A 22,292-nucleotide genomic window follows, 5' to 3' on the forward strand; every position below is an offset into this window, starting at 1 on the left:
ATTAAACTTTGGTTATAATGTTTGACTGTGAAAATGTTAAGAATCGAAGTTTGCTCCAGATTATTGCAGAGGGTGGGGTTTACCTTGTTGAAGAAATGTCATTGAAATATTTTCAGGAATCATAAACTTCACATTTGAGTCAAATGAATAATTAAGAAGTGAAGTGGAAAACAATAAGAAAACAATAGAACTAGATATGGAACAGAAAAATTAATGACCCTATCAAATGTAATTTATAACATCCCTTAGAATGAGGGGTAATGCTCTTGCGTATTTGCAAACTTCTTCATTACGATCAGCATTTCCTTGAAAGTGTCAAGGGTCTCCTGCTGTGTTTTGAGCATCGCCTGCTGAATCTCCAGCAGTCGCTCCTGATACTCAAAGTGATTATCTGCCTTCCTTTTCTGTGGCTTGTTTGTGATGGTTTCTTCCACATCCTCCTCGATTTCGTTCACGTCTGACGACATGCCCTGGAGGATGGCACATGCCTCAGAATTCTGTGAATGCTGTAAATAGTGTGTAAATAGTGTGAAAATAGCAAGCAGAAAGCCAAATTCTTTGATATTGGTCAAAACCTCAATGAGTGTTGTGGTCATCAATTAATGTAAAATGTCTGACTGGATCTCATTTAGTTTAACTTTAATGTATCATCTCAATCACATACACAAACGCATGCCTGTAAAAACTTTATTTGTTGTCACCTGAAATATGAGAAAAGACAAGAGTATAGATTGCAATACCAATTGCACAAGACACCAAAGCCTGACAAAAGTGCCCAAGAACATGGCACATGATGTATTGTCTGAGGTAAAACATTGTATGCAATATTATTGTATCATTTAAGAATGAACGCAAAGGTTGATATAATAAACTATCTACAATGTGCATGTACACTTCAAGATTTCACTTTGTAGGTAATATAGCTGTACGTCATTCTCACTGTTTTGCATTGTTTCAATTTAGATATTTTGTAATTGTTGTAATTAATTTTTTAAGGAATAATTCCATTTTTTTAAAAATCATATTTCAGTATATGGCATATCAGAACTTATTACATTTTGTGTGATCACACTGCTATTGGTATTGCCTTTAAAACTCCAATTGAAAGCATAAATATGTTTTGGAACTGCATGTCCCTAGCAAGTTGAATCCAATGGTGTTATGATTTATGCTGATGTTACGGGGTTTGCATATATTTCTGTTGGTCAACAAGGGAGTATGGTAATATCATGGTCTTCATAATTTCCTACAAACATAATTATCTTAAGAGCACACTTCTTGATATATCGAAAACAAATAAAGAAATGAAAAATGTACCCTTTTCATTTGTTAATAGATTGTTCTCTTTAAAAAAGTGTATAATTGAATATTCATTATAATAACATAACGCTGATTTACTTTACTACTCAGTATCACATCCAGAACATATCAAGACAAGGGAGTAACTTAGAATTGAACAGGTTATGATTTCTTGACTTCTAAGAGAACATTTGTCACATAAAACATGAAAAATGTAATGCACATTCAGACACATTATGTTAACTACAGACAACAAAACAAGTTCTATCATGAAGTGGATGGGGAGACACAATGAAGAAAACAGGTTTGGTAAGCTGTCAATCAGGGAGTCATACAATGAAAGAGGTGACTGGGTTAAAAAGGGAGGGGGTTACAAAAGTCGTGAGCAAAAGAGTGTGTGAGGTTGACTTAAAAGAAGGGAAACCTGTGAAGGATGAAAAGAATCAGCGAGCAAGATAAGACAAGAATGTGAACATCACAATGAAGAGAGATTTGGGGTGAAATTAGATGAATGGGTAAATACACTATATTACATACACAAACTCACATACACACACATGCACACACACACACACACACACACACAAGCACACACACATCACATATGTATGTATGTATATACTTATATATATACCTATATATAAGTAATTTACAACCACACACAAATCACATAATGTATACAAGCACTATGTGTGTATGTATGTTAGTAAGTGAAATGAGATTATGGAAATGAGAGGAGGAAGTTGCTAGAAATAACATTTATTACATGGGGTAAATGAGCATCGAGAGCATGGGTTAAATTGATGGGGGCAGCACTCCAAGAAAACTGCACTCAGCCTGATGTAATTTTACGGTTAGTTTATTCATCCTTTAAATCATTGAGAAACAATGAACATAGTTGAGGGTAAAAAAAAAAAATGGCTTCAAAAGAAAATAATGATATTCGGCTGGAGAGATTTCTCTCAATAATTCCTAGCAACAGCAAGTACAGTGCACTTGCAACTGGCTGTCTCATACTACAGAATTTAAAATGGTGTCATCATATCTTCATTAAATTAGTTATTCTAGCAAAGTATGCTGAATGAATTCGAAATGTAAGCCAATATAACATCATTGATACTGCAATCCCTTGAAATACATTTAATGTGTAATCACAATCACATTTATGGCTGCAATTGTACCTTTTTCAAACCAATTTAAAGATGATACATGTATAAAGTCTTGTTACCTCAAAAGTTTCCCTGGGTTTTCTTGCCTTAGTTTGTGTTTCAGGTTAAAGGACCTTTCATATAACTAACACTGTGAGACTTACTCTCCCCAAAGTGGTCTCATGTCTTAGAAATCAAGCATTAATGGTTTCGTACAATACGTGTATATTGATTCTCGTGGTACCGCGTCGAGTCAAACTAACAGCTCGTTCGAATTTTTCAGAGCCCGCTCTAATCTGGTATGAAACCATTATTGCATAATTACGAAGACATGAGAGCACTTTGGGGCAAGTAAGTCTCACAGTGTCAGTTATATGAAACACAAACTAAGACAAGGAAACTCAGGGAACCTTTTGAGGTACCAAAACTTTACATTATCTTTAAATGTCAAACTTATCTGCTCTTTTAATAAAACAACTTTTGGTTGAAATCACTGCTTTTACATTTCCACACATTTAACACATTTGACTGAAAGAAATAAACGAAACATTTCTCTACAACCCTACAATGGGCCTATTCCTCGAGCAAAACTCTCTCCTGTACAGTTCGCTGTTCTAAAATTGATATTGTATCATTGATTTTGGTGATGCTTGATGAGCTTATATATTATTAATTTCATGCAAAATTTTCCCTTGCAAGGTCTAAAAAGAGCAGTTCCTGCTATTGCTTAAGAGGGATAATACAAACAAGGCAAGTGTCATAATGTGTCTCGCCCATTTCCGTACACGAAATGTACGCGAATGGGATCTAACAGATTATAAAAAAAAGAGATAACAGATAAACGGAGATATAAAAGGGTTAAAATTTATGGGAAAAAAAGAAACGTGCCACAAAAACTAAACATTGGGCCCTTTTAATTCGTTCACCCCTGCCTGTGACCTTTGACCTTGTGGTGACCATCCACTCCCCAAGGGACATCTACCATCCAAGTTTGGTTATAAATACACCTATGGATCAAAAGTTATGACCCATAACAGAAATGCACCATAAAAACTTAACATTGGGCCCTAAAGTTCATTGACTCCTGCCTGTGAGCTTTGACCTTGACGTGACCTTCATGTATGGTGAAATGTGGAACTATGTATGACCCCTCTTCCCTCGAAGTTTGAATGCAATTGAAGCCCAGAGTAAAGAGTTATTGAAGTTTGTTTAGCGTTACGAACGGACGAAGGACAGACGGACGACAGACAGACGGACTGACGGACAGATGACGGGTGGACAAACAATGGACGACGGATGGACGGATGGACGGAAGACGGACGGACGGACAGACGATGCAGTCAATCCCATAGTCTCCCCTCACCTACGGTGGACTCGACAAAAAGTAGGAATAAAGTCGGAACATAATCTCTAAAGAAGTAGAAAATAGTAGGACATGAGAGGAAAAGATTAGGGCATTATAGGAAAAAATTAGGAATAAATCAGGACATGTGCCATTGTTTTTGTTTGTTTTTTTTTTGAGTAGTTTTCGTTGATAATCACCTGAACTCTTCATGGTACATGTTAATCTTCATTTGTACTCACAACCCTGCTGCCTCAGCCTCACTTTTGCTCATAGAAGACCCTGAAAAATACAACAAAGGCATAAATTTTTAGAACAATGTAATGCATGTTCAATAGTTCAGGCAATACAAATCTTGATCACTTATACCTGCATAGAGAACACATCATTCTGTGATTGACATAAATGCCTACCATATGATATCATTACCGCACAAAATATGACATATACATTCCATGATGTGAGGGTTATACATTAATGCTTAAGGTATGTTATACGCTTCCAGTTAAAAGATGACAATTCTTATCTACATTTTGAATGTTTGGGCATTGTACAGATATATGTGTTTTACCAAAATTTGGAAAAGATTACAAATATTGGTATTTGACAAAAGCTATAAAAAATGACACTTTTATCTACATTCATTTAAAATTGTGTTGTTTCATTTCAAAATGTGAAGGATACTGGAAATAAGGATGTGAGCACAATGCATGTTTTCAAATATTCCAAAATGACAGGATAATTTAAACTATGTACACTGTACTTACATGTTGCACTCAGTATTAATCTCTGAGAGAACATGTTATCACATTACGTTCTTTATCAATCATACAGGCAGGACATGCATGAAGAAGGGGTTGTCTCATGACATAGAAGCCTTACAAAGTGAAATTATATCTACTATTAAATGCATCAACACCTTTGTTTTGCAAATCTTAGCCCATTACAGTTCTACACACTCAAATACTGTGAGATTTCTAGTTTTCGTATCTACCATCTGCCCGTGACTCAAACAGATATTACAAGTCATTCAAAACTCATTAGTCTTGCTTTTAAAGTTTTAAATTTGACAAATTTTGCCACTAACATTTTCTTTCCTTGAACTCTTGAAAAATGATAAAACTTATGTAACCCAGGTGTTTTTTTATTTAGCCTCAGTAATATGCAAATTTTATGCAAATTGGTCCCTACAAATCCATTTTTTTTTTTTTTTTTTTTTGGGGGGGGGGGGGCATTACTCATTCTCACATCAACCAGATCTAGTTTTTGTAGAGAAAACCTTCCTTGCATGTAAAGTTTGTCAAATTGCAATCGTTGTTAATTATTATAGAAAAAAGGATTTCAGGTAAAAGGGATGTGAAGGTGTTATTTATTGTTTTGATACAAATCTTATAATTTTTGTGGTAAACCATATTAAAGCAAAGGAAATTTCTGGTTTCAGAGGATTTGCATGCCGGGACATGCATGAAAAATGATATACTGGAATTCTACATACATTAAAACAGGCTGTAGGCAGCATTTTTTCCCTCAGTTGTATTCATTGGAAGTCACATGTCAATTCATACTTGTTAGTGTATGGCAAGCTTACCAGGTAATTTTCAGAGATGATGAGAGCTGGTTGAGCGCTACTCCAAGTCCCAGTCTATGCTGCAAAATCAGTGGGATCAATCACATCTGCATAGGAGCAAAAGCTGAGGCTGGCAGCAGTCTTGTGGTTGATTGGTCTGTGTTATCCTCTTTCATGCTGAAGAGGCTCTCCCCACCATTATGAATCTGCAACTAGAGTCTACTCATAATTTCTGAATGTCAGCTATTCAAGTAGCCTTGCACAATTTTTTCCCTGGGCATTTTTAAGCACAAAACTAGGAATAAGTAGGATTTTAAGAAAAAAAAAATCCCAACAACAACTAGAAAAAGTATGGACATCACTGAAAAAAAGTAGGAAAAATAAGTTGAAAATAAGTTGAAAATAAGTTTGTTGTTAGTAATAAATCTAATGTATGTTGAGGCCAGTGAGTTGCATGGTGCCAAGCTGTCTCCTAAAAAAGCTGTCTCCTAAAAAAAGTAGGAAGAATAAGTTGAAAATAACTTGAAAATAAGTTTGTTGTTAGTAATAAATCTAATGTATGTTGAGGCCAGTGAGTTGCATGGTGCCAAGCTGTCTCCTAAAAAAGCCGTCTCCTAAAAAAAGTAGGAAGAATAAGTTGAAAATAACTTGAAAATAAGTTTGTTGTTAATAATAAATCTAATGTATGTTGAGGCCAGTGAGTTGCATGGTGCCAAGCTGTCTCCTAAAGAAATTAGGAAAAATAAGTTGAAAATAACTTGAAAATAAGTTTGTTGTTAGTAATAAATCTAATGTATGTTGAGGCCAGTGAGTTGCATGGTGCCAAGCTGTCTCCTCCACAGTTTCTCTCTGCTCATTCAGGCTGTGTCCAGATGAGTACCTACAAATCTGACACACTGTAGAATCATGTCTAAAAAATTATAATTTAAGATTAAACTGGTGGCCAAGTGGAATGACGATGATGGCTGTGTTGACAGTGCATTCTGTACCGTCTACATGACTGTCTCTTGAGGATGATCTTGGTTCCCCCTATATACAGGATCATACAAATTTTGCAAATGATGAGAACATTAGTTGTAGTGTTATTGACATTGCCCTTAGAATGGTGAAAGAGGTTTGTAGATTTGTTGATGAAAGTGTCACCCTCATGGATGATTGTATCAGTTGGCTTTGCATTTGAAGGCACTATGCTGCATGGAAGAAGAATGGTTGAGGAGAGAGGTACTTCAGCACGAACGATGACATCCTTGACATTTCCAGGGTCTCAAAAATTTGGTGTTTCCCGTGAAAGATACTGAGGAGAGGATGTCTCTTCAAGTCTTGCATAGGATGGATATTCAAAATCATTGCCACAGGTATGGAGAATTCTCATGGGGGGGGGGGGGCAGGTACAGTACATAAAGGGCAGTAATAGTGGGTATCTGTGAGTTCAGTGTAGAGAGTACTACTGACATAGTCAGGCTCCTTCATAACTTTGAAATTGAGGAAGTTGTTCTTTTCTGTAAAAGGGCAAGAACAAATGATCTTATCTATCATGATGAGGGCATATAATTACCAGAAACCATTAAAATACTAACTAGACAATTGTAATCTGACATCATACAGCTAACCTGTTGGCAGGCACCAGTCTCTGCCTCCTCTCCTTTGATCCCAAACCTCACAGTGTCTCTCATAGAGGCCAACACCATTTCCATAGTGTCCTTGTGCACGAACTCTCCTCCACCTAAGGATTCATTACTTCAGGTTTTATGAACTTTTTTGCAAAAGCATGCTATTTGAAGAGTCAAATACCGTAATTTCAAATGTTTTAATACACATAAATTCAAAAATAATATGATCCATCGACTTACAACTCGTTAAAGTTGTATTACATGACATCATGTCTATATGAATGGACATCAAATTTAAAAAAGATGTTGAAAAAAATGCCATCCATTTTCCCTTTTTTCTTCAAACTGTTAATACATTTAATGAAACCCATCATGGAACTTTCAAAATTTTCAAGAAAAAGGGCAGTTATCAACGCTATGGACATATGAGCTTAACTTCTTTTTTTTTTATATTTCAATTATTAGATAAATTTTGTAATTCACAAAACTGCATTGTCAATCTATTGCAGGCATTAGTTTTCTCAATGCACAAACAAAAATGAAGTAAAAAAAAAATGTTAAAGAGTCTCTTTCTAGCATGAAAATATAAGTCAAACTACCTGTTCGATTTCTGTCTTCTTCATACTTCTTCGCTCTTTTCTTCAGGTCGCTCCACAGGATTCTCATCTCTGACCCGCTTCTTCCAGGACATCCGATAGCAGCCATCTGACGTGCAAGGGTATCCCAGCATTCTCTACGCTGCTTTGACACCTTTGAAATGTTTGATGAATGTCAATAAAGAAGACAGTAATTTTTCCCTTTCAGAAAACATCAATATTTTAATTATTATCAAATTGATCCTTGATAATAACTTTCTTAATATCTTTAACATACTCACAAAAGTGCATTTTAAAATGGAAACACTTGCCGAGTGGATAATGCAAGATATAACATATCACTATTTCCATTATTGAGTACAACAAAGCATGCAGATGTATCCACAATACGTGGAAACTGATAATTTACATTGCACTGTAATACAGAGCTTATCAAAAAAGGTAACCCAACTTTGGAGGGCTACCATTTTGTAATTTGTCTGCTATGAAGAGCACAGTGTTGGTTGTGAGGAAAGGGGAACTATTCCTCTCTGTATTGATCCTTAATTATGTTGACAATTTTCATGCATGACTGATTATATGAACGTTAAAGACAACAATGACAAATTGCACTTTTTTCAAGTTTACGTGTTATTGCTAGGTACACCAGCCTGTACGAATGTAGGTTTGTATTTAGGATTTGTGTTTAGGGTTTTTCTTTAGGTTTTCTCCTAACATTTTATGGTCCATAACCTTGAAAATGGCCTTTCGTTCGATAACTTGGTCAATCCCACAGACGGCAACTCACACAGTCCATTTTCTCTGTTCATATTCAAGACATAGCTCCCAGTGACAAACCATTTCTTGAATATTATAAGACAGTAAATTGGACAATGGTTAAGCCCTAATGGGAAGGACCAAGTTATCGACAATAGGGTATTGTTGAAGGTTGTGAACCATAAAACGTTAGAAGAGACCCTAAAAACACGAATCTGCAGTCGTGCAGGCTTGCCCGATATTTTGACCACTTCCAATGAAAGATCTCATCCATGCAGCGAGACATGCATTGTTCCTTTGCAATAACATTTAATCTTGGAAAAAGTGCAATTTGTCATTGTTGTCTTTGAAGTTCATTTGCTCAATCATGAATGACAATTGTCAACATAATTATCAATACAAAGAGGAAGAGTTCCCCTTTCCTTACAAGCAACATTGAGCTCTTCATAGCTGACAATTAAGAAATGGTAACCCTCCAAAGTTGGATTACCTTTTTTCGAAACGATCTGTATCTTGTTGGTCATTAATAAAACTTTTTTAACTTTTTAAAGTTTGAAAAAGAGACAAGTTTGGTGATTACCCTCTCACAGCCACTTGCCGGCTGGCCAAATAGACGCATGTGGTTCTCAGCCACGTAGTCACAAACAAATTTGATTTGTGGTGTAGTGTACTTCTCCCTCCTCTTCTTTAGCATCGCAGAAGTCTATGCAGATAAGAGAAGTAAAAACTGCTAGTGAACATGGTACTCATTTAGGATTTATGAATCCTTGTACAAGTGGACTTGATAAAACCTATACATTTGTGATATCGTTAAAAAAATTATATAATTTTATTGTCATCCACTGTTCCACTATCAAATACATCAGCCTTAACAGAACTGCTATCATAACTGACATTTATGACAATTTTTTGCATTTATATCTCTTGATTAATATGAACATAAATAATCAACCTTGTTTGATCTTAACATGAATAACATGAGGTGTAGTTTTAGTGTTAGGGTTGCATACTTTGCCATGTTATTTCACAGTGCGTCTTTTCAAATCAAAATGAAGATGATAATATGGGCCTAAACCGTCCTTTACTTTAAGGTAATGCAGTGTATATTGACAGAACGTTGTATGCTCAATTAATTGTAAGATAAAGGTTTTAAACCTAGGTTTTAGCATCAGACATGTTTAGGGTTTAAAGTTGTATTGTAAGCATTTATGTTACGTTAAAATTATGGCTTTATACATGCATGGCGAGGTTATTCAGGTTATGTTCAGCCATATCCTAACTTCATGCTTTACCTCAACCCTGACTACAAACCAAAAATTTACCCTAATTGTAATCAAAAATTTTCATACAAGTGTACATACTTCTTCTGTCTTGTAAGCATAGCAGCTCCATAGTAGAAGAAAGAAGGTAGCATTAATTCATTATGTCTCTGGGGTATGGATTTTATGAAGAATTTTCTTTTACTGTTACAGCTATGCAACGTGTACGTCGGGTCTATCACTTAATTATTGGACACTATCACTACATCAGGGTCAATGGACATCGTGCTATAACTGACCCCTCAATGAAATGTTTTTGAAGGCAATTGATGGTGTTCTACTCTAGCAAAAGATTATCTCCTTTCAACCTAAGTACAATCTGTTGAATAGAAGAAACGTTGTAACATAAATGAGTACCGGTAGCATACAAATTGTGGTAACGGTACTTCAATGTAGATTCATGTTTGGTACCACGGTAGTCCCATTTCTTATCTTCAACTGTCTTCAAGTTATACCTAGTTGTAGAGAATCATGTAGGATCTTTAAAAAATGATGATATTCCAGATGCAATCAAACGTACTTGGTATCGGTATTAACAGTATACTGTGGTACTGGGTTGTAGTAGTTAAATAATCTTAATAGAAGTGCAACATGTATTACTTACATTTATAGACCTACGTACAATGTAGGTCCATGCATTATGCAAATTTTACAGATAAGTAGATCTATAAGTGGAACAAGTTATAAAAATACGTCTATAATATAGGAATTTAGGATCCTCAGGAATTCGTACGCCTACTCCTGTACTACTTGAGATTACAGCTCCTTATTCCGAAGGTTCATTATTCCGCAGGCTCTTATCCAATGATTCATTATTCCAAAGGTTCATTTTTTCAAATTTCATTTCCGGATTAACGAATCTTCAAAATAATGAACTTTCGAAATAACGAACCCTTTTTCATTTTCCGATTAACGAACCTCTAGGTATAGGGAATTTGTGTGTTTCGGATTAACGACCCTTCAGAATAATGAACCTTCAGAATAGCGAACAATCGGAATAACGAACAGCACCCCTACTTGAAGGCACTTAATATCATGAGAATGTAATTCATGTATGAATGATTGAATTTTCTCACTCAGTATGACCCATAACACACAGAAAATTAATGTCAGTGTATTCATGTAACGCTAGTTTACACATTGATTAACTACCCACAGCCATGTTGATACACAGCATGTCACAACATGACAGCGTCCGCTAGGGCTCAGACACATTTTAAGAGTAGGCCTAGGCCTACCCACTGTATATTCTAGAGAAACCACAGTCTATCTAATTACGGATAGGGCCTACCTATGGATGATTCCGACGAACGCAAGCTTTGAGTCTCTGTATCACTTAGTCAGCACTTTTACAAGGTGGAATGCCGTCAAACTTTAAGTTTAAACTTTCAAGGTTCATTTTTCCAATACATGTCCAGACCAACTTCAGAAAATGTCAATGCCTACTACAACAAGACAGTGGGTGCATTTGAAATGTATTTTAGGTTTTTTTGTTACTATTCAGGGTGGTTAGTCCACCGGCCCCCAGGCCAAGTTGCACTATTCAAGGTTTTGGCCTGGAACATCCCTCGCTCCACCGTATGGAAAACTACTAACTAACGTTAGTTAGTACCGGTACTAACATTAAAGTTTACGGCACTGGCACATCCGAACCCAAACGTAACCGGTCGGTTGTGTTACCGACTCGTGTAGGCATACATGGTGCTAGCTGGCCCTAACGATACCTGTAGTAAGACACTCACTGTTTAATGTTTAAAGTATGTAGGGCCTAACGTTAGATGTACTATACATGTACCATATGGTACTAGGATCTAGTAGTAGTACTGTAGTAGTAGTAGTACTACGGTACGTAACGGAGTCTTAGTAAATTACCACTACTAACTATTCACCTGTATTCACCTGTCTAATGTCGGGCTTCTTTATTAATGCCCTCCCACTTTCATCAAGTTTTCACTGTAATTCATGTCAACCTCATGCTTCATCTTTATTGCAGTAAATTTAGAGTAATGACTGCTAACGTCTTAGTGCTACTAATAGTAGGCCCTAATCAATGTAAATCTAATCATTTGGCGGAGTATAAGAACTTATTGTAGTTAGGCCTAACGTTAGCTGGTTAGTACTTCTTTTTTGACACTAATGACAGGATAATAAGTCAATAAGAAGCGCGAAGGCGAAGCGTCTAATGTTACTACTGTATTTCTAGCCCGACCAGACACTGTTAGTGTTACGCTATGCGAAAACAGCCCTGTCGCGACGTACCATGTACAGCGACTGGGCTGTGTATAGTTACTGTATTTCTGACTTGAGCGTCTATGGTCTATTTCTGACTGACCAACTGCTAACGGTTATAGGTTTTGCCCGTGCATTCAGTAGGAAAATTTCTTAAAACATGCTCAAGAATGCGACGGAGAAGTTGGTTCAAATGCATTATGGCCAAATCGTGATATCGTATCGGTTCCCTCTCGTTCTGACCTGCCTGCTTGTGCTGTGTCCACTGGCACCATGTCCATACACATTAGTACACTGTATGTGCAAGCAAAGATAAAGACAAGTCTAATCCGACTACCACTACGACTACGGAGGTTTAAGAAGTCACCATCATGACGAAATAAATTGATAAAAATGCATATTTAATTTACTTCATTTGTGTTCGACATGCTCACGCTTGGTGGTGTCCGTCCGGTCCTCTGCCTTGCGCTCGAATGTTTATGTTCGTTGATCGTACGATCGTGAGTCGGCGTCAAATGCAAACAGCTACAAGTATAGCGGATGAATGCAGACGGCAGAATTTGCACACAGACAGTGCGCGCGGAGCTAGCTGACACGGAGGAAATCATGATATCTCCCCCTTTCATCCTCGTTCACGATTATTCAATTAAATGAAGGCCGATATAACGTAACCTTAGTTTTTTAACCAGAGAAATTGACTTAACCATAAAACTCGGGTACACATCTACCGCTAACCTGAGTTTTTCTCAGGTTGTTTATGCAACAGGGCCCTGGTCTCTATATCTTTTGATAGATAGGGCAGTGAAGATATGTGTGAAAGTGTAGGGGGAGGGGAGAATTGAGACATCATACAGATCATGAACATGAAGAGATCACGATGTGGGGATGCAAAGAGGAATGACGGAGGAGTGGGAACAATAATTATGGAGTGTGACTGGCGTAGAAGACTTGAGAGAACATCCCGCCTACGAAGAGAGAATGAGATGGAGAGATGGAGGGGGAGAGAGAGATAAGCAAGAAAACGCGCGATCGATGGATATGGTTTAGAAAACAGATGAAATCTGACGTTGAACCTTTCTCTCTCTCTCTCTCTCTCTCTCTCCCATTCTCTCTCTCCCATTCTCCCTCTCCCTTTATCTGTCTCCCACTTTTGCTATCTCCTATTCTTTCTGCCTATAATATATATATATATATATATATATATTATATATTATATATAATACCTCTCTGCCGTCTCTTCTCTTTCTCTCTCTCTCCCTTTCTCTCCCTTTCCCTCTCCCTGTCTCTGTCTCTTTTTCAAATATGAATTTCTATTATCTCATGTCATCATGGCGAATTCATGTGATGAATTATAGATGCCAGCCAAGCGATTTTTTTTTTCTGTTTTCTCTTTCCCCCCCCCCCTCCCCAAATATGTGTGAGTGTATGTGTGTGCGTGTGTGGATCAGGACGCACCCTCCGTCTTCTTGCAGTCATATTGGTGGATTTGATGAGAGAGCGCATGGGCCTGGCGGCCTAAGCCGCTTCCCCAAGCTGAGGGATCGAACATTGCGATCCTCTAATTATAGTTTGACCGATTCGTCTTGAGGCTAGAAAAAGAGAAAGCTAAGATTCTATGTTCTATCTTTCTCTCGTGATAAATACATCCTCTTTCTTTCTTTCTTCACTATCTCATTGCTGTCTCTTTCCATCTGTTTATAATCCTTCCTCCCCATGTATCAATCTTTGATTCTCATGTTTTATATTCATTCATTTATTCATAAAGTCCTAGTTCTCCACCTTACTTCCTCCCTGAAATCGTTTAATTATTTAAAAGTTGCCGGTGGTATGAAGTTCGCCCCTTTTACTTTGTCAGTTAGGAATGTTGTTGCTGCTAAAGACGATCATTCCTCCTCTTCAAGTTACGACTGGAATTTGCATTTCTCTCTCTTTAAGAAAACTCATCAATTGAGTCTAGCCCGGAGACTGCTCTAGATATAATTTTTGTAAGAAAAATTAACGTGATCGTGCACTGAATTGAAGATGAATTATTGAAGTATTATGGAAACGAAGCGCTTATTGATTTCATATATTGAGCACGCCGCCAGCACTGTACACGGATTAGAAACCGCTCCCTTCCCTGAGACTTTATCAGTAGATAAACTGCATAATATGGAGCTCACAGACATCTAATTTTAGAACACGAATGTTTGATTTTTGCTGCATTGATATTCAAAACGACACCTGAAATAACAGCTGTTACCGGTAATAATATTGATGCATGAAAATGTCAAAAACTGACAAAAGACTCAAAGCAGTCAGGAACATGTGCGTTCTTTTAAAGTGTGAGAAAGGGACAAGTTTGTACAATAAGAGGAAGCGGTTTCATGTTTTCTCAATTCACACTTATTATGTTTCCCAATGAAATAATTTAGTGATTCTTGTTTTCGTTCTTCTTTTTTAACTCATTTTTTTTTCAGCACTTGTTAGATTTATGTCTGAATCAGCAAAACTACCTCTTCCAGGCTCAGTTTTTCATTCGAAACTCGCGTCGTCTGTAAGTTATAGCGCCACATAACGACAAAAAGGCGAAAGAGAAGCCAAGCGCCGTCGCCTCTTTATTGGTTCAGTTGAAATACCGTGCCATCTGTCATTGATTATTCCGAGTTATGACCCGTCGTCGTTCCAAGTTTGGGCGGGAAGATGGTTTCCGATTCAGATCCCGATGGACAGAATTATGATCATGTCTCGCACCCAGGTAAGCGTTTTCAGGGCGACGCGATGGGGGGGGGGGGGGGGGACCCGCATTCAAACAGTCCTTTTTGGCAAGCAACGAAAAGCGTATTTATATCTCAAGTTAGTTTTCCGATCATGGCTCTTTGCTGTGTCTCTTGACTGTTCAACGCCTATATTTCTTTCTCGTATTTTGATTGCTGTTATCAATATTTGCTTGCGCAATCGTTAATTCCTGGTAATTTCCTCTCCAATACCATCTTAAATTCAATGCCTGCTTTGTCATTTTGTCAACCTGTGGTATAAGGCATGTTTTATGATGTCTTGTCATTTTGTCAACCTGTGGTATAAGGCTTGTTTTATAATGTCATGCCCCTCCCCCTCCTGCCCCTCCTCCATGTTTGTTCCTCCACCCTTAGCATTTAAGCTCTTTTGTGTATTTTGCCAATTTTGTCAATAAGAAAGTCCATCTGACGTGTATTTTTCTCTTTCTTGTGAGTACTGCTCATGTTTTCACGAATGGAAATGCTGATGCCATTACCAAAAAAAGAGCTTCTGCTGTTGTGCCCCTCCTCCCTCACACACACACACACACACACACACACACACACACACACACGCACACGCATACACACACATACACTCACACATACACACATACACACACTCATATTATATTCGTTTTCTCTTGGCTTGTGTCATGCCCTTCCGTTCTGCACACCATCCGTCCCGTCGACGTTGCTGCATGCGCTTATATATAATTTCCTTTAATCTGCCAATGTTCGGGATAATGTGGCAGCTCGTTGTATGTATTACCCTTATCAAACATCATGGTTAAAGCAGATTCAAAGAAGGGAATTTTAACTGCAAAATATTACATCAGGTTTTCGCCAACGAGCGCGCCATTAGTGCGGCGCATTATAGAGTTATCGTAATACAATCACCAACGTATGTGAGTAAAGTAGTGGTGTAAGATTGAAGACGAGTATTCTGCGCTAGCGTAACTACGCCACGTGCATCGCATCTGAAGCGGAATATAAACAGTGATGTTTGTTGTTTTTTTTAACCCTCACATTTTCATTCCGAAATGATCATACGTCAATGACATTAATTAACTCTATGTCGTCCTCGCTTCCTTTTTCTGGAGAGTCGTATTCTGCGCCTACTTGTCTTCCAGCCAAGCAACCTGCTACTTAATTATCCTCCATGCGCTTAACTTTTAATCGGCGTACGTAATGTCCTCATTTCGTCGACACTCCTGGGGCTCGATATTCAAAGAAGGGCAAAAGGGGGAAGGGGAAGGGCATAGAAAATGTTTGATCTTAATTAGGAGTGTAGAGAGTGCTTGTTGTATAAAGATGTAGATGCCTCCTAGTAAACCCGACGTACTGTATTTGATGTTAGATTACGTATACACTAGCTGCACGCAAGTAGGAAGGAGCGTCAATTTTGAATAACTGCAGTCACACAGGGCGCCTATATTTTGGTTTCATGAGGAGAGGTTGTTGCAACGAGGCGATGTTGTCGGTTAGGACAGCGAAGACGACGGTGTCGACTTTGACATTTTTATGCTCTCCTGACCACAGTCCCGATTCTCATTCCCGTTTTGAAATTTGCGTCGGTTGGGAAATCAGTGATGGTAATTACGACGTGGGCTATTGTTAATAGGTGTAATTCTTCTGCTAATGGTACTAATGATAATGCTTACTTATGTTTCAATTATGGCCGATATTTTAATTTGCACTTATTGACAAGACGATAGCCGTGCGTTTAATTATTCAATTCGTTACCCAAAGATTTTACAGGAACTCAAGGACACATAATGACGTGGAGATTAAATGAAATCTATAAAGGAACCGTCAAACAATGCGGCTGCTTCGGGCGATTGTACTTTAGAAATGATTAGGCAGCTAAACATCTAAATGATGTACTTAAGAAGTGATCAGCGTAAGTTGCAAAAATAGAGGCGAATACTTATGAACCTAAATACATCAGTTTAGTTTTAGATGATGCAAACAGTGATACCCTATGTAATTGACATGTTTAGCAAGGTATATTTGTCGAACTTTTCAAAATTGGATACTATCCAAATTTGGCCATGGCTGTAGCACACTCCATGGCACCAATATTATGCAAGAGTTCAATGCAGAGCTCAGAGCCTTGAAGCTTAAATTTATGATATCCTGTGTAGTTAAGCATATAGCCTTTAAAGAAATGTTTGATTTCAGGAAAACCTGAAAGCATACAATGATAGGACGTTAAAAAAAGTGACAGAGCAGGATAAAAGTATGAGAGTCATATAAGATGTTAGTCAATCGCCTGGTATGGCGCTTTTTTGAAAACCTCAAACTGTTAAAGTAACTGTTGTCTTTCCAGGGGCAAACTCCAGGACATAGAGAACGAAGGGATGTGGGAGTGCAGGATGGGGAAGGGTTCCCTTGGCAACCACTTCCACGTCGGTATCAACTGAAGGGAAGGGAATTATCCCTGCCAACTGTCCGCTCATCAACAGGGGTGGTACACTCCGATTGATTGCGGTTGAAATATGTTCGGAAAGGCGATAAAATTACGCGTACGTGTCAATACGGCTGGCCACGCTATTGGAAATGGGAGGAAAGGCGAATTTCGTGCGTGTATACCGCTGCGTCCCCCATCGTATACCGACCGCAGAGCGCCACCAAACAATCACTGATTATTGGAATTGAAGGCAACGCGCCAAAGGGTGTATGGGCAAAATGCATACTGACCACTGCTTATCCATGGGGCGTGTAGTATTGCGAAAGGCGGAATGGGTATTTGAGTACACAAATCCGTCGCAATATTCATGTCTCAAGTTGCTTCCCAGGGGCACGAGGGAGGGGAGCGGGTTGCAATTCTTATTGAACCACAGCCCCTTTCTCTTTTGTTGTTTATGTGGATGTTTGCATACATACACACACGCACGCACACACACACACACACACACACACACACACACACACTTTGATATTGTCCATACAATGTCTGTATAATATACAGACGATGTAGTACGTACACATATAAACATGTTTGTCTGTACTATGGGTATGTACGTATGTATTTATATTTATGCGTGTATTAGGAGGGGACAATAATGCGCATTGATTTTGAGTTGTAAGAGAGAGAGAGAATATTGTCATAATTATGATAGTACATCGCAGATCCTAACGCTTCCAATATGAAAGATATTACTTTTACAATGTGGCATACTCCTACATGTATTACAGTAGAACGAGAGAGAGAAAGGAAGTGATGGATATATAGGTGTACCTAATGCCCCTTAAATGAAAAATAAAACGAAAGAAGATTGAAATATATATGTGGTTGATATCTAAACCAGGGGGAAATTACTCCATTTTACATGTGTAAGAAAAAGACAACATTTAATATCAGATAAAGAAAGGAAAGTCATTGTTGGCATAATATGATATTGTTTGTACAAATGTGTGCAGAGTAAGGAATATCATTTTTTTTTATATACTTATCTTTTGAGAAACGGAGAAAAGTTATGAAGGAAGAATCAGGTACATCAGTGGTGCTCCTGTGACTCAAGGCAGATTAACATTTAATGTTGCTTTGATGAAATGTTGACGAGTAAATAGAGCAATTAGGAGGCCAGATAAATATTTGATATGACATTTCCTCAACAAGGTATCTATCATTCGACCAAAAACAAAGAAACAAAAAGACAAAAACATGAAATGGTGGAAAAAGATATATTTAGTTCAACTTAAAGTCTATCCAAAGGACATACAGAATTATAACTCTATTATAGCCCCAAGCTACTTTATACTACACTCCAAAACCACTGGTTAGACCTTGTCATCAGCTGGAAGCGTGCAACGTTTGGAATAGAACTGTTTTCGTTGTACCCGCTGGTTATTATCCGAGGAAGCTGGTAGAGTTACATAATACCCATTCTGACTATGACGTCAGCATTGTCTTGTTTGTTGATGGAACTACATGGCACATCTGTACGCATGCGACCCTCGTGAAAACTCGTTCAAAATTTGCCAGTGGAAGTATGATTTTCAGGATACACAGAAAATATGGCCTCGCGCAATATTACTGACGTGAAGCTTGGTCAGTATAGTAAAAAATGAAAAAAAAAAGAGAGAGAAAAAAAAGAACAACAAGAACAACAAACAAACAAAAAATAAATTAATCAAAGAATGAAATGAATAAATAGATGAAAAATAAAACAATTTCAAAATAAGTACATTCAGAGTGAGGGAAATCGAGTGTTTGTAGTCTCGTTGTATTCAATGTGCAATTTTGTCCGCAACTTTGTCCCCGATGTGTGAAGGCCTCAAACTTCAGCGGTGTTGTACTGAAAGAGATAACCTACGTAGAAAACATCAGGAATGTGAGGATATTTGCTCAACAAATAAGAGAATGTGCATGAGAAAAACTTACTTTTGTGCGTGGTGGGGGATTTTTAAATGATATGAAATATGCATGCGATACCGCGCGATATAGTTTAGGAGTATAATTTTGCTTGTTTTGAGAAGTAGCAAGGTTGTACCGTCTTTTATTTAGAGGTGTCCCTTTGTCCAGTTTTTCTCGAAACTCCTTTCGGACTTCTTCGCCGCATGAATATTACAATAGTGTAAAAGTCATCGGTGATTTGCAGAGGGAGACCCTTGAGATATTAGGCATAGATCATTTTGTCGTGTTCAGTGCGTGGCAAACAAGTCCTCAGAGCCGCTTTGTAAGCTCTTATAGCTGACCACAGGTTCTGGAGGACTGAATAATGCAAGAGCATTTGCTTGGGGATCATTATTTTATTGATGTGGCACATTTCAACAAACTTTTGGAGTATCCCCCAGATAGATGTCCAGGTGAAGAAAAAAGTTGACACGATGTAAAAAAAGAAATGATAATGATAAATATAAACACACACGTATGTAATCATATGATTGAGTGTGATATGATATACCTAATAAGTGTATACATCGACACATTTTATATCGTATCATACAAGTCACAACGAGCGAGATAAGCCCCAAATATTGAAAATTGTTAAGTTCAGTGGGAGAGTATAAAGGAATTGTCACATTGTTACGATGGTGCAATCGTGAAAAGTTGTCGAAAGTTGCCGGAACTGCACGTGTATAATAATGATTAAATTGAAGAAGAAACACTAGTGGATGTATAGCTTTAAGATCCTGCTGTCAATATCACGATATCTTTGAACAAATATCACCATGCTAACGAATCGTGTCCGAAGTTAGTTTATAATAACTCAACTGTCGAGGGTACAAAATAGGTTATGGTAAAATCAGGTCACTCACAAACTTCATTCTGTCGAAGCATGCAATGACATTTACAATATATGCAATGACATATGATATAATTATATATGTAAATATATATATATATATATATATATATATATATATATATATATATATATATATATATATATATATATATTCTCTCGGGTTTTTTTTCCATTTTTGTTTTTGTTTTTTGTTTTTTGTTTGTTTGTTTGTTTGTTTGTTTGTTTGTTTGTTCGTTTTTTTTTTTTTTGGGGGGGGGGGGAGCTATTGCCTCATTTCAGAGACACTGGTAGCATGTAGGACTATAAGTGACCCTGCACCTCAAAACAAACAAAAAGTCGCCAGACATGAATTTTTAGTTAAGACCATATTCTGAAAGAGCAGACTTTAAGCTTTAAAATGATGTTTAACTCAAATCAAATGGACTCTCCTAACCTATCTAAATATTGGAAAGAAAGCACAAACTCTGGAAAAGTGTGAACTGAGAAAAGAGGCTCTGAAGTACAGTGTCTATTCAAGCGCTTAATCTTTACCAAACCGTGCTATGCTGTGCGATGAATGGGACAAAAAACAGGAAGTAAACCACCAGAGTAACAACAATGAAGGGATTATCAGACTAAACTGAAATTAACCATGCCTCATTAACACATTCTGTCCATAATTAATGCCAACTTTCAAAGCAGTAGCACTAAAACCTTTCAAAAGTTATTAGAGTTGAAAGTGAAGAGTGTGGACAACGCTTTTCAGAAATGAAAAAGGGATTCTAAAGACACACCTAACCACACTATTCTACCAAAAATGTTCGAGATAAACTGCTAAAAAACACAGTTTCCTGCCCGTTTTATGATACCAAATTTTAGCATAATGTAAAAGAAGATCAGCTCTTTCAGAAAATACGAAAAAGGCAAGGTCGGCTAGGTTGACCCATTTCACTTATTTTCAGTCCTCACGCAAAATCAGTGTGTGCGACTTTATGTTCGTTTTGAGGTGCACGGTCACATAAGCCCAGTGGCCCGTTGCATAAAACTTACCGTTGAATTTCAATGGTAACTACCGTCAAAATTAGGCGTCACAGCCAATCAGCATCAAGGATTATAAGCTTTACCGCTAATTTGAAGACTCACCGCTAGAAAGGAGCGGTAAGTCCAGCGGTAAGGGTTTTATGCAACAGGGCACAGGTGTTTTATGGTGGAAACATTGTATAAGAATGCTTTCGGGAATTATCTTGTTATCTTTTTAAGTTGTAGTCAAAACGACCCATTGATTAGATGTTACTCTGTATTCATTTCATAACCCGAAACTTTTGCATCCTAATTTGTCGGCGGAGTCCTTGTCATGATAGATACAAAAACATCCTAATAGCTTACTGCACCCCAGCAGTGCCTAGCTCCCCGGGGAAATCAGGGGTACCGGACCGCCTCACCTGCTGGCTGCCAGTGTTGGGGAGGAGACAATGTTCCGTACGAATGCAACAGGGAAACAACTGTACATAGTAAACATTGATGCCGGGACAACAACGTCCGTCGCTACCGATTATTTTTCGTTGTCTTATTTTTTTTTTCACCTTCTCTCTTTTCATTCTCTCTCTTCCTCTCTTTCCTTTAATGCTTGCAGGAAGATTATGGACTGCCCCGGAGCTACTCCGATTACCCGAGATCCCCACTGGTGGGACGCAGAAAGGAGACGTCTACAGTTTCGGCATAATCCTCCAAGAAATCATGTACAGGGAGGGAGTCTTTTATATCAAAGATGTCGACCTAATGCCAGAAGGTAAGCTGGAGGCCAACGCCAATGTCCCGGCGCTAATCCACGGAGCTGAGCTCCTGACCGACAATTGTAAGGGATGGTATAATAAACGCGCACGAGCGCGGATCCTTCGTGATGGGCTTACCTTGACACGTACACACATACACACACGCACACACACGCACACACACACACACACACACACACACACACACACACACAGACACGTACACACACGCACGCACCCACGCGCACATACACACGTTTCAACACACTTGCACCATATACTATGAGTGTGATCTAATATAATGGTATACTTGCAACAGAGTAATGAGGATTTTTATTGTTTGGTGAAAGTGCAACATTATAAATCTTAGCAGTTGTTTTCTGGGTGACAATATGAAAATGCACTGACGTCTCTATTAAGTAATGATTCTTTAATGTGGATGAAGGACGCTGCAAAAGATGCAAAGAAACTTAGCCGAAAATCAGTCTTTTAAAAAAAAAGTAAAAAAGAACATGTTTGCCATGTCGCGCCACACCTAGGCGTTGTTTGCGCCGAACTTTGATATTCACTATTCTCATACCGAATACAACAATCTGTGCATTAATTTCCATCGAGACATCCCTGGCTTCCAAAAGAGCAGTCTAACTCGTAATAGAAGCAA

The 22,292-nt window shown here is 37.9% G+C and overlaps 2 protein-coding genes across 2 annotated transcripts in view; one reads left to right on the forward strand and one right to left on the reverse strand.

Annotated features, from left to right (window-relative positions):
- The window catches only part of LOC140237997 (atrial natriuretic peptide receptor 1-like), a 158,743-nt gene that overhangs the window by 116,535 nt on the left and 19,916 nt on the right, over nt 1-22,292 (forward strand). Inside the window, exon 10 of the mRNA XM_072317923.1 lies at nt 21,493-21,648. Coding sequence (XP_072174024.1) covers nt 21,493-21,648 — 156 coding nt within the window. The remainder of the gene's footprint in view (nt 1-21,492; nt 21,649-22,292) is intronic.
- On the reverse strand, nt 246-12,391 carry LOC140237801 (uncharacterized). The gene is made up of 5 exons (XM_072317730.1): nt 12,277-12,391; nt 8,899-9,021; nt 7,566-7,716; nt 6,967-7,079; nt 246-506 (listed from the first exon to the last, which is right to left on the reverse strand). The coding sequence occupies exons 1-5, from the start codon at nt 12,292-12,294 to the stop codon at nt 246-248; spliced, it is 666 nt and encodes a 221-aa protein (XP_072173831.1). The 5' UTR covers nt 12,295-12,391.

This window comes from Diadema setosum, chromosome 14 (assembly GCF_964275005.1).
Source record: "Diadema setosum chromosome 14, eeDiaSeto1, whole genome shotgun sequence".
In the NCBI taxonomy this organism is placed as follows: domain Eukaryota; kingdom Metazoa; phylum Echinodermata; class Echinoidea; order Diadematoida; family Diadematidae; genus Diadema; species Diadema setosum.